At 36.0% G+C, this 12,413-nt stretch overlaps 1 protein-coding gene across 1 annotated transcript in view; it reads left to right on the top strand.

Annotated features, from left to right (window-relative positions):
- Nucleotides 1-12,413, top strand: part of Ophn1 (oligophrenin 1) — a 383,470-nt gene that overhangs the window by 181,922 nt on the left and 189,135 nt on the right. The window contains exons 7-10 of the mRNA XM_040282142.2: nucleotides 2,573-2,683; nucleotides 5,591-5,695; nucleotides 7,520-7,649; nucleotides 10,127-10,227. Coding sequence (XP_040138076.1) covers nucleotides 2,573-2,683; nucleotides 5,591-5,695; nucleotides 7,520-7,649; nucleotides 10,127-10,227 — 447 coding nt within the window. The remainder of the gene's footprint in view (nucleotides 1-2,572; nucleotides 2,684-5,590; nucleotides 5,696-7,519; nucleotides 7,650-10,126; nucleotides 10,228-12,413) is intronic.

Here is a 12,413-nt window from a genome sequence, read left to right as displayed (position 1 = left end):
GATCCTTAATATTATTGGAGTAGTATTTACCATGTTCAATATTAATTCTCATTTACTGCCCTTCATTTCAGTTTTGACTTATTTTAATTGAAAATTTTATATGGCTTCATTTTTTTTGTCCTTTCCTGGCACACCAGTCATATATTTTCTTATTTTTTATATTTTTTGTGGCTTAGAGCTTATAATATTTATTATCAATTCATGGCCACTTTCAAATAACTCTGGTGGTTAGTATGGGAACTTTACAGCAGAGTTTTTCCAGTTTTTCCCTGCAGAACCTTATAATATTGCTGTTATTTCTTGCACTAATTAGTAAACTATAGTTGTGAGATATTTTGTGCAGTTCTTATTTTAGACAAATTCTTTATGTGTTAGATCAATTAAGAAAAAGAAATATATAAGTTTCATTTTATCTTCATTTACTACCTCTGTAGTGCCCTTATTTCTTTATTGGACCCCATTTATGATTTATATAATTTACTTCTATCTGTAGAACAACTTGAAACATTTCTTATATGACAAAGTGTACTGGCAACAAATTCCTTCAATTTTTGTTTGAGAAAGTCTCAAAAAAAGCACCCCTGGGTTCAATCCCCAAATCAAAACAAACAAACCCTAATATTTTTACTCTACTCTTTTATTTGCCTGCTTTCTTTTTATCTATCTATCTATCTACCCATCTATTTTTATAGTCCTTGTTTTATTTATTCTTTTTAGTTATACATGACAATAGAATCTATTTTGACATACATCCATGGAGTATAACTTCTCATTCTTGTGGTTATGCTGGTCGTGTATTCATATATAAACATAGGAAATTTAGGTCAAATTCATTCTACTGTCTTTCCCATTCCCACTCCCAACTCTTCCTCCCATTCCCTCCTATCCAATCTGGTGAACCTCCACCTCTCCCTCCCTACCACCTATTATGGGTCATCATCCACACATCAGAGAGAACATTTGGCCTTTGGTTTTTTGGGATTGGTATATTTCACTTAACATGATAGTCTTCAATTCTATCCATTTACCAGAAATCTACATGTTTTCTTATAAGAAATCTAATACAATTTTATCCTTGTTCCTTTGTAGGTAAGTTGTTTCATTGTTCCTCTAGCTTTGTGTAAGATTGCTGTCTTTCATTTTTTGAAGTTTGTGTATGTTATGTCTACGTGTAGATTTTTAGATACTTATCCTGATTGGTAGTCTCTGAGATTTCAGGATCTGTGGTAGTATCTCTCTTTCATTTTGGAAAATTATGTTATTATTACTTCAAATATTTCTTCTGTTATTTTTTTGTCTTCTTCTGGTACTTTGAAAAAAAATTTATATATATATATATATATATATATATATATATATATATATATATATATATCTCCTTTTGTAATTGTCCCATATTCCATATTCTTGGATATTCTACTCCATGTTTTCATGTTTTTCAATTGTTTTGCCTTTTGGTTTTTGAGCTTTATGTTGCTGTATCTTCAAGCTCAATGACAATTTATTTTTCGTGGTTTTGGGAATGGAACCCAGGGCTTCACACATGGTAGACAAGCACTAGACCATTGAACCACACTGTTAGCTCCCAGGTTCCCTGATTTTTTTCCTCAACCTTGGCCTATCCACTAATGGACCCCTGAAAGGTAATTGCATGGAACTTTGATCATAAATGTGCTCTTCATTTGTACTACAGTGTTTTAGATTTCCTCCTTTTCCTTTGAATTCTTTCTTCAACTTTTCATCTGTCTGCTAATATTACTCATCTGTTTGTTGCATTATGTCTTCTTTTTTTCCTTAGGGTCCTTATCATATTAATAAGAGTTATTTTAAATTCTTATGATGATATTCTCATGATCTTAGTAATTCCATAATCTCTTCCTTGCCTGTGTTTCTGATGATTGTTCTTTTTGTTCAGACTGTGCATTTAAAAAAAAGCATTTCAACATATATTATTGACAAGCCAGAGATGATGTTTGGATAAAAGGAACTGAGGTACATTGATTTTTAGTGTGAGGTTTTGCGGTTATCTCGCTTGACATTGGGTTGTGCTTAATTTGCAGTCTCTCTCAGTGTCAGAGGCTAAAGTTTACTCTGGCATCCTTGTTTTATCTTTGGATTTCTTAGAAATCTCTACTTAAATAAGCCTGAGGCTTGGCATATTTTGTTTAGTTGTAATCCCTTAACAGTTGGCTATAGCTTTTGATGTTCTGCTCTGGCATACACTGATTCTCTGTGTTCACCTCTATCCAGTTTTTGAGGGAGGAGTTTTTCTCTGACTTCAGTTCTCTTTTGACTCTAAGAAGAGTTGATTTTCCACTTGTTTAGCTTTTTTCTTGTTGTGAGGATGGGTGTGAAGACTTCTAAGCTTCTTACATGTTGGACTGGAAACTGAAAGTCTTGGGTTAGTTGTTTTTATCCCTTGACTTCATATTCCTTCTTTGTAAAATAAAGGAATAAGATAGTAATTAGTGGTTAAATTTTTTCCTAGCTCTAGAATTCTGTCAAATCTAAATAGTCTGACTTGTAGGAATGACAATGCCTACTTGTGACATGTATTGCCCTTCTTCTACAGGCAGATCTCCAGGTGGATAAAGAGAGACACATTTTCTTTGAGTCCTCCCTCGACTACGTTTATCAAATCCAGGAAGTTCAGGAATCCAAGAAGTTCAATATTGTGGAGCCAGTAAGTTCTGTTTGCTGATGAATATTCTAAAACTGTTTCCCAAATACCGGGTAATTGCATGGAACTTTGATCATAAAATTGGATAGTTTGTTGTTTTGCAGTGCTGGGATTGAACCCAGGGCCTTGCACATGCTAGGTGAGCATTAAGCCACTGAGCTACATCCCCAGCTCTGATTACAAAATTGGAATAAGAAAGAATGTGAAGGGCTATCAGTGTTTGATAATGAATGTCAAAAATATAGTCACACTGGCTTATGTTTTACCTGCTCTCTAACATTCTAATTTTTTTTCTTCTTCCCTCCCTGATTTTCTTTTAAGAGTATTTTATTTCTTCCAATTTTTTTTGTTCTCCCTCTCTCCTTCCTTACCTCTTCCAATTCTTCTGCCACACTTCTTATTTTCTTCCTCTCCTTTCCTTTCCTTCATGCTTTCAAAAAGCTTCTGAAAGTCTCTACCATATACCAGGGCCTATGCTAAGAATTCATGTCTCTTGTACTTTATAACTTCCCATTTTACTATTTTCATGTCTATGGTATATAATTTTTGCATTTCTGTCTCCTAAATTTATTACAAAAGGCAGTGATCTTTGATATGACAAAGATGCTGGATTTTGATGACTATTTTTATTATAAAATAATGTACTTATCATAAAAAGGTAGAAAAAATACATAGGATAAACCAAAGAAATGCAATAAATCCCTTGTGTCATCACTGTTAATATTGTAACAATTTCTTTTATGAATTATCTGTGTTTTTCTTATGTCTCTTCCTCTATGTGTGCTTGTAGGTGTGACTGTGTGTACATGTGTGCACTTGTATATATATTGCACATGAGTATGTGTGTCTATGTACATGTGTATTGGAACTTGAAATTGTATACATCTGTATATGTATTTTGCAAACAAGTATTTATATATTTACTCAAAAATTAAAAAAAATTAATTATAGATGGACACAATATTTTTATTTTATTTATTTATTTTTATGTGGTGCTGAGGATCAAACCCAGTGCCTCACACTTGCTAGGCAAGTGCTCTACCACTGAGCCACAACCCCAGCCCTCAACAAATCTTTATTAAGTTTCTGTTATATTTCAGGCTCTGTGCAGAACACTAGTTATACTATACTATAGTATATTATACTATATTAAACAAAAAAGACTCAGTTGTTTTCTTTATGAAGACTACACTCTCATTGGGTAGGCAGAAAGAAAAGAAGGATGTGCATAGTTAAAATAATTGCTAGCTGTGATTAGGGCTATGAAAGAAATCAAAAAAGTCTAAAAAAATAAATAACAAAAATTGGCATCTAGTTTAGATGAAGTAGTCATGAAGAATCTCTGAAAATGTCATTTAACATCATGCCTAAAGGAATAAAAAGATGCAGCCATGGTAATAGTGGAAAAAGAACATTCAGACATACATAATGACATGTGAGCAGTCCTAAAGTTGGGGAAGAATGGTGTGCTGAAAGAATAAGAAAAATGATTTGTGTCTTTAGATACTTATGAAAGAAAAGGAAAGTGGTAGGAGATAATATCCGATACAAGGGCATTTTTACTACTACCTATTATACTTTTCCAGCATTAAACACTTATTTAAGGGATATAATTAAAATAATTGTCAAACAAGATGAAAATTATATTTTCTTTTTGTGTATTTGATTTTTTTTTATTGTTGGTCGTTCAAAACATTACACAGTTCTTAATACATCATCTTTCACAGTTTGATTCAAGTGGGTTATGAACTCCCAACTTTACCCCGTATACAGATTGCTGTTTCACATCAGTTACCCTTCCATTGATTGACATATTGCCTTTCTAGTGTCTGATGTATTCTGCTGTCTGTCCTATTCTCTACTATCCCCCCTCCCCTCCCCTCCCCTCCCCTCCCCTTTTCTTATCCCTGTTTAATGTAAATCTTCTTCTCAAGCTCTTCGTCCTTACCCTGTCCTTGTTTACTCCCCTTATATCAAAGGGGTCATTTGGTATTTGTTTTTTAACGATTGACTAGCTTCACTTTGTGTATTTGATTTTGATGGGTTTGAACATTTTGAACATTTCAAAAATATATCTTGAACATTTACAACTCCCTAAAACATTTCTAATTTGATAATCAATTCAGACTATTTTGATATTTTGGCATGATGACATTCTTTAAGGTAGATAATCTTACATTGCTCATTTATCTTTCACTTATTCATTCATTGAACAAATACTCGTTGAACCCCTATCATATGCCAATCTTGAAGCTATAGATTTTTAGAATTCATTATCTGAAATGATTGAATTGTTTTTGCAATGCTGGCGCGCGGGCATATGTGTGTGTGTGTGTGTGTGTGTGTGTGTGTGTGTGTGTGTATTTTAAGATATCTTGGGTATAGGACCCAGTCTAAATATGAAATTAATTTATGTTTCATATTCTTCTTATACATATAGCCTGAAGGTAATTTTATGCAATATGTTTAATGTGTGTCTGCATTTTGACTGACGCTCACCACATGAGGCCAGGTGTGGAATTTTCTATCTGTGGCATAATGACAATGCTCAGAATGTTTCAGATTTTGGAGCATTTTGGACTTCAGATTTTTGGGTTAGAGATTCTCACTGTGTATAGAGAAAACAGTCCATTCTCGAGCTGTCCAAGTTATGAATGGCTTTGTTTGCAATTTGAACAGGATCTGGATCTGGATGAATACATTTGTTACTTACTTTCTGAAACTAAGTACAGGGTAAATGTTCAACCTAATATGAGAATAGTTCTTTATACAACTGGTTGTGTTTGCATGACTGATTTTTAAACTATACTGGGTAAATACTATGAAGTTTTGTTCTCTGGGTTCATGGTTCCTGTGTTTGATTAATTAGAAGGAACTGCTGATAAAGTTGTTTTTGCATGTTTTCCTTAGGTCTTGGCCTTTCTTCATAGCCTCTTCATTTCCAACAGCTTGACTGTGGAGCTCACACAGGATTTCCTTCCATACAAACAGCAGCTGCAGCTCAGTTTGCAGAATGTGAGTTTCATGCAGGTTTTTTCACCTGTCTCTCCAATTGAATTTTAGTCCCAGTGACCTTGAACTTGGAATTTTAGTTTATTGCATACCAAACAATTTGTCATGACATGCTGGTGTGGATCAGATATATTTTAGTGTACTGTATTCTTCTTCTTGGTCTTCCAGTTTCAGCTCTTCCCTGTCTTTCCAGCTGAGTGCTATTCAAACCCACCCTTCCATCCACCAACATCTCCATTTAGGTGTTGCTAATTTATTAAGTGTTGCTAATTTGATGCATTTCCTCATAACAGAATCCAGCTATGGGCTTATTTAAGTACAGGTTGTAAGTTATTTCCCTGGTTTGCCAAAATAGTCACTCTGGGTTTTATTACCACGGACACCCATTTTTATCCTCTCCTCCTATCCACCTTCTTTTATCCTCTCAGTATTTTTTTTTAGAGTTAAAGAAACAAATTTCAAAGGTTTTTTTCTACTTTTATTCTTATGCTGGTTCTTATAGTGGACATAGATATAGGTTTTCCATGTTTTGGGGCACTTATATTGCTACATATTCTTTTACTCACTCACTTATTTAACCCACAGTTAATGAACATTTATGGATTTAGAGTGAGCACATACTCTGTGCTAGACATTGTGAAATTCACTACAAACACCATAATGAGGCATGTAAGTGTTTATGGAGGAGTGACAGAAGCACAGATGAATCATATTCCCTTATGATAAGTGCTAGAATCAAGAGCAAAAGTTTTAAAGAAGCACAAAGAATGGAACAATTCACTTCCTGGTAGAGTCAGAGAAGGCAACACTGAGATCAGGTGATATTTGACTGAGTGTTGTATTGCATGAAACTTTCAGATATATTTTCAGATAAAAATACCAATACAATATAGTGGAAATAAGTCTCACTGGGTTGTTTAGGAGGATATTATTTTTGCTTTCTGTATACTTTCCTCTTTTCTGGGTACTCTTCTCTAGCATGTGAGAAGAGTATCTACAACCAAGTTAATCACTTGACTCTTCTTACATTTATAAATGACATCATGCCATAGTCTTGTGAGACTGGGCACTAAGGACCTATCTCTAATGGTTTTCATACTCAAACCTTTCAAACTGACTTGTCATTGTGTTTTAATTCTATAGTTTTAAATAGATTCTTTCTCACTATTAGCCTTTGATATTTGTGGGTATTAAAATATAAATTCTGTTAGCCTATTTTCAAACAGAACACTTGCATATATTTTATCTTCATGGATAGAATTTGATTTCAGGTCAAATAGACAGTCATTATATTTGAGGAAAGATGTGGAAGTTGCCATAATATTATCTTTGAGAACCTTCTCTACAGTCTCACTTGTTGTACAGAAGACAGTGTGGTGCTTAGCGGTCTAAGAGTCCTTATTTATTGGAGCCTTGCATAGCTCACATTGAGCAGTTGTGATTTTTTAAAAAAATATATTTTTGTTGAGATGGTCACAATACCTTTATTTTATTTATTTATTTTTACGTGGTGCTAAGGATTGAACCCAGTGGCTCACATGTGCTGGGCAAGCACTCTACCACTGAACTACACCCCAGCCTCCCAGTTGTTATTTTATGAGTATATTACTGTCTATACCTTTTTGTTTCTCTACTGGTCGTTAGTAACATTAAACTCCATAAAATTGTTTTCTAGTTGCTGTGCTATGAAGCATTTGTTTTTTGCTAGTTGTAGCACATGCTATAAACAGAAAACTCTGTACTGGAACTCTGACCAATAAATACTTATTCATGATGATGGTGATGATGATGATGATGATAATGATCATGATACTGATGTCTCGACAGACAAGAAATCATTTCTCCAGTACCCGGGAAGAGATGGAAGAACTTAAGAAAAGGATGAAAGAAGCTCCCCAGACATGCAAACTTCCAGGACAGCCAACCATAGAAGGCTATCTCTATACACAAGAGAAATGTGTGTGGGAACACAGGGGTATCCACTGGGTTACAGAAGCCTGGCGCCTGCTGCCACTTGACCTTTCTGATCCTTGGGCACCCATATCATTCATAGATACCTAATAACTGAAGTTCCAAGGAAGGTAGAATGAGAATAGTAAATATAAAAAAGGAAGAAAATTCAGGGGAAATTAAGAATTCATCTTTCAAAGGCTTTAGAATGATAAGATCCAAGAATTTTCTCTGAGATTCAAAATTAGGATTGTTATTTGTTAATCCTTCTGATGGCTCTTTGGGACAGAAAGAAAGGTAGGGCAAATGGAGGCAGAGAAATACTTATTATACCTACTATGTGCCAGGCATGGTGCTAACTGCTTTAACAGCACTGTCTCATTCAATCTTTGATTTCCCCTTATACCTATTTTACACCTGAGGCCACTGAGGCTCAGAGAAGTTACCTTATAAAAGTCACTCTATTAACAAATGACAGGCCTCAGATTAAATTCATGTTTGTGAGATGATGAAACTCATACTTCTCCCACAACCCCCAATACCATCCTCTAATTTTCGTTGAAATAATGAACGTTAAGTATTACATCATCTAGTCACAGAGTGTTAGAGATAGTTCAAGCATTTTTACTTCCTATTGAAACCCATATGTACTGTTTGAATTTTTTTTTCCTTTTGAAGTATGACACCCCCAAATTCTGGGATTTCAATTCCTGCCCAGAATTTATAATAAGGTTTATAATAAGGGGAATGACATAAATAGAGATGTAATTTATCTGAGGAGTAAAGAGATGTGCTGGGCAAGCCCTCAGAGCTTTCAGAATCAGAGAAACCCCTAGAAGTGACTAGTGGAAGAGATACCCCTAGAGGTGACTTGTGGAAAAAATCATCACAGTTTATGAAGCATGGCACATTAGCAGTGATATCATGCTCTACCTCCTTAGATCAATTAAATTTTGATGGTTTCCAAACTATATTCTCTCACTTGTTAGGTTTATCTCTTCAACTCTGCATTGAAGGATTTCCTCAATGTCAACACTGTTGACATTTTGGGCTGGATAATTCTTTGTTTGGAAGACAGAATCTTGTGTACTATGTTGTGTTTAATAGCATCCCAGGCCTCTCTTCACTTTATGTTAATAGGATTCCTAGGTGTGACAATGTAAATATCTTCAGGCATTGCAAAATGTCCCCTGGGAGGCAAAATTGCCAGAGTTGAGAACCTCTGCTGTGTGCTGTGTGATCCTTCTGTGCCCTAGGTTTCTAATTGTCCAATGGGTACAACATTGTTACTCAGTTAAATGTGTGCTTAGCATCAATTCTTCCAGACAAGAAGAATTGGGGGTGCAATTGTATTGGGGGTGCAAGAAGATGACTCAACAGTGGATTTTTGTCATTAAGGAGTTCACAGGTCTTATGTGTGATATAAACAAATTTATCAATGAAATGTGTTAGGCACTTTGGGGCATATATCTAAGGGGTTTATTGGGGAAAACATGTTTGAACTAAGACTTTAGTGTTGAGTGGAAGTTTTAACAGGTAAAGAAATGGGAGAAGAAAATTCCATGTGTATACTACATACTTAAGAGTAAGCGGGGCATTATTAGTAATTATATCACAACATGTATACATGAGTAAAGCCACCCAGGGGGGTGAGGGACTATGATTTGTTTGTAGGATTCCAGTTTGCCAAGAAAGGCCCTGGTTGACACCTTTTGTTCTGATGTAATTATTAATAATGTCCCATTCACTCTTAATTATGTTTTGGGTTTGAACTATAAATTATATGGTTACTTATTTATTTGGGATCTTAAAGTCATACAGTAAGACAGGAATATAGAGGGGAAGGTGCTTAAAGTTTGAAGATAGTGTGAAGGCCATGAGTGATTTATAATAAAGGGAATGACATAAATAGAGATATAATTTTCAAAATGAGTTTTTTTAACAAAGAGTAAAGACTAGACTCAAAACAGCAATCAGAGATGGGAAAATAAGAGAGAAGTCCACTGAAATTATTAATTGGTAAAGTAGTGAACTTGTGTTTTCTATGAAATATGGTATAAACATTTAAAAATACACCAATAAGGACTTTCAATAATTCAGTGCTAAATGTGATGGAAGGCAGCTGAACGAGAGACATGTGGAGGATAGAAGGGGCACGGCCCAACAACAAATCAAATGGGAAGTTATTTGCAGAGAAAGAGGAGCAGAAGACAGAAGATTCCAGATTCTGGAATGTGTGGTGGTTCCATTCATGGGAACATGGCAGGGAGAATGGGTTTGGAGCCAGCCAGGAGCCACTGAAAAAGAAGTTGGTAAGGTTATTATCTCCAGATATACAGTGGGCAGGAGGCTAGGTAAGGCTGGAGCTCAGGGGAAGGGAAGTGCTGCATCTGGATCTGGCTGTGATGAGCAGCCTGTAAACAGCTGCTGTTTTGTAGAGCTGAAATCCTGATTCTGTTAGCTCACTTTTGCCTGTCTTTGTAGGGGCCTTGGGAATATCCTGGGTGAAATACTACTGCCGTTATGAGAAAGAGACCAAAACACTCACCATGACACCTATGGAACAAAAGCCAGGGGCTAAGCAGGTTGGTTTTTTTTTTTGTGCCATGTTTTTTGAGATGCATCTGTGACTACAGCTCAGGAAAGAATATATATGGACTTCGTGTCACATAATCAAGTCTATTACAGTCATGTGAATTTATCCTCTATGTGTTCTCCCTGGCCTGAGTTTACGTGGGCCACATATCATTCAGTTCGGTAAAAAAAAAAAAAAAAAAAAAAACTAAATAAACAAACAAATAAATAAATTACTCAATTAATTTAATTAACTTCAACAGACATTCTGAAAGTGTCTGTTCTGTTTCAGTCTGTTAGTATTACAAATGCCTGTTAGTTGTACAGAGAAAATATGCAAAACTAGAGATGCATTGCTTTTAAGAAGGCTTTACTACTGGATTGTTTATTTTCTATAATTTTTATTGGTACATTTTAGTTGTACACAATGATGGGATTTGTTACATATTTATACATACACGTGATGTAATGTTATAATTTGGTCAATATAACTTTCTGCATCCCACCTATTGGACCCTTCTTTGTACTGATCTTCCTTAGATTTTCATGAGAACTGTCCCCACCTCCAGGATTCTTTTAAGTAGCAACTTAAAAATATGAATCAACTTCCAGAATTGATTTTTAAGAGGAGTATGCCTGTTACCTACAGTTGAAAAGACCTAAATCTGCATTCTATGTAGTACTCAAGTTTTATCTAATATCTCTTCTTCTGCCTTTTGAATCTTTTCCCACTGCCTCAGAATGACAAGATCAATTTAAAACACTGAGAAGATAGTTTACTTACCTGCAAGGACCTGATGTTTTTTATACATCACATCCACAAACACACACCGTGGATATTTCTCAAGCTAATTGTCAATACAATTGTTCATATTTTAAAGTAGTTTAATATGTTGTTTTCCTCTGTAAATTGCTTATATAATGGTCTTGGTGCATGATTTTTTTCCTGCTGATAAATGTTTTTAATTTAACTGTCTCTGCCCAAAATCTCATAATTAATTAAAATCACAAAAAGTAAGCTGTTGATAGGAAAACAGTTGGAAAAGTGCTGAAACTGTGATAGATTTAGATATATTCAGATATGGAAGGTTTAATAATACAACATATGAAAAGAAGGGGAAATATTTAATAAGCTTGTAGTCATGGCATCATTTTTGTTCTTCACTGAGCAATGAGATTATTAGTGTGTGATTTTTAAGTATTTTCAAACTGTTGGAAGCATGTTAATAATCACTTGTCAGCATTGAAAATAGTGCAAGAAGACTCAATTAAGGTGGGCAAGAATTTTCTATGGAAGATCTCTCTTGTGAGACTTGTTCATATAAAATGATAGGTCTGGAATTTTGGTTGAAAACTGCTTCCTCCCAGTCCACTATGTTCTTTAACCATAGTATTTGTCACTTTGCCTTGAATATGGTTTGGAGATGGGATTGAACTCTGAGGACATGTACCAAACCTAATTTCTAGAATCCTCTCCCGTTCCACCATTCATGCTACTATTCTTGCATTTGCTCATTTGCCGAAGTCTGGCTTGGCACAAATCAGGAGCCACTTGTCAAAAAGAAACTAACTTTATTTTTAGAACTACAAACGCCAAACAAAACAGCTCCAGGGAAAAACCCTCAGAGCCCAACTGCCACCACCGGCTTCCACAAGCCTCTCTCCCCCACACCAGCCTTTTCCTCCCACAATCCTCCTCCTCTTGAGGCCGATTGGCTGGGTTGCGTGGGCAGAGCCAAAGAAGTCACCCAATGAGCAGCTCCGTGGAGGAGCCAATCAGCTAGATGTTGCTGGGGCAGCTGTGAGCCAATCATCAGCTGGCAGTCTGAAGGGCAGGGAAACAGCCCAATGAACATCACCGCAGAGGAGCCAATCAGCTAGATGTTGCTGGGGCAGTCTGAAGCTTGCTGGCAGCTGGAAGTTTGCTGGGGCCCCTTTGGCTGTGGCTCTCAACATCTCCCCCTCTCTGTTTAAACAACAAGCATGTGGCTTATGGACCGTGTCTGCCTTAGGTTGTCCAATACATATGGTCCTTACCCGTCTTCGGATGAGCTGACCTCAGGGCGTCAGCCTCCTGTCTTAGGTTGGTACCATTGTAATTGGATCTTACCCGTCATTGACTACCGGTCCAGTACAGCCACACCTGTGGAGAGGTCTCAGCGGGGGGGGGGTGAGGTTCTTTGCCTCACCTCTGTTG

The sequence above is a fragment of the Ictidomys tridecemlineatus genome, chromosome X, assembly GCF_052094955.1.
Source record: "Ictidomys tridecemlineatus isolate mIctTri1 chromosome X, mIctTri1.hap1, whole genome shotgun sequence".
Classification (NCBI taxonomy): Eukaryota; Metazoa; Chordata; class Mammalia; order Rodentia; family Sciuridae; genus Ictidomys; species Ictidomys tridecemlineatus.
The sequence above is the reverse complement of the archived record's forward strand: the minus strand, read 5'-3'. Positions and strand labels throughout refer to the sequence as shown.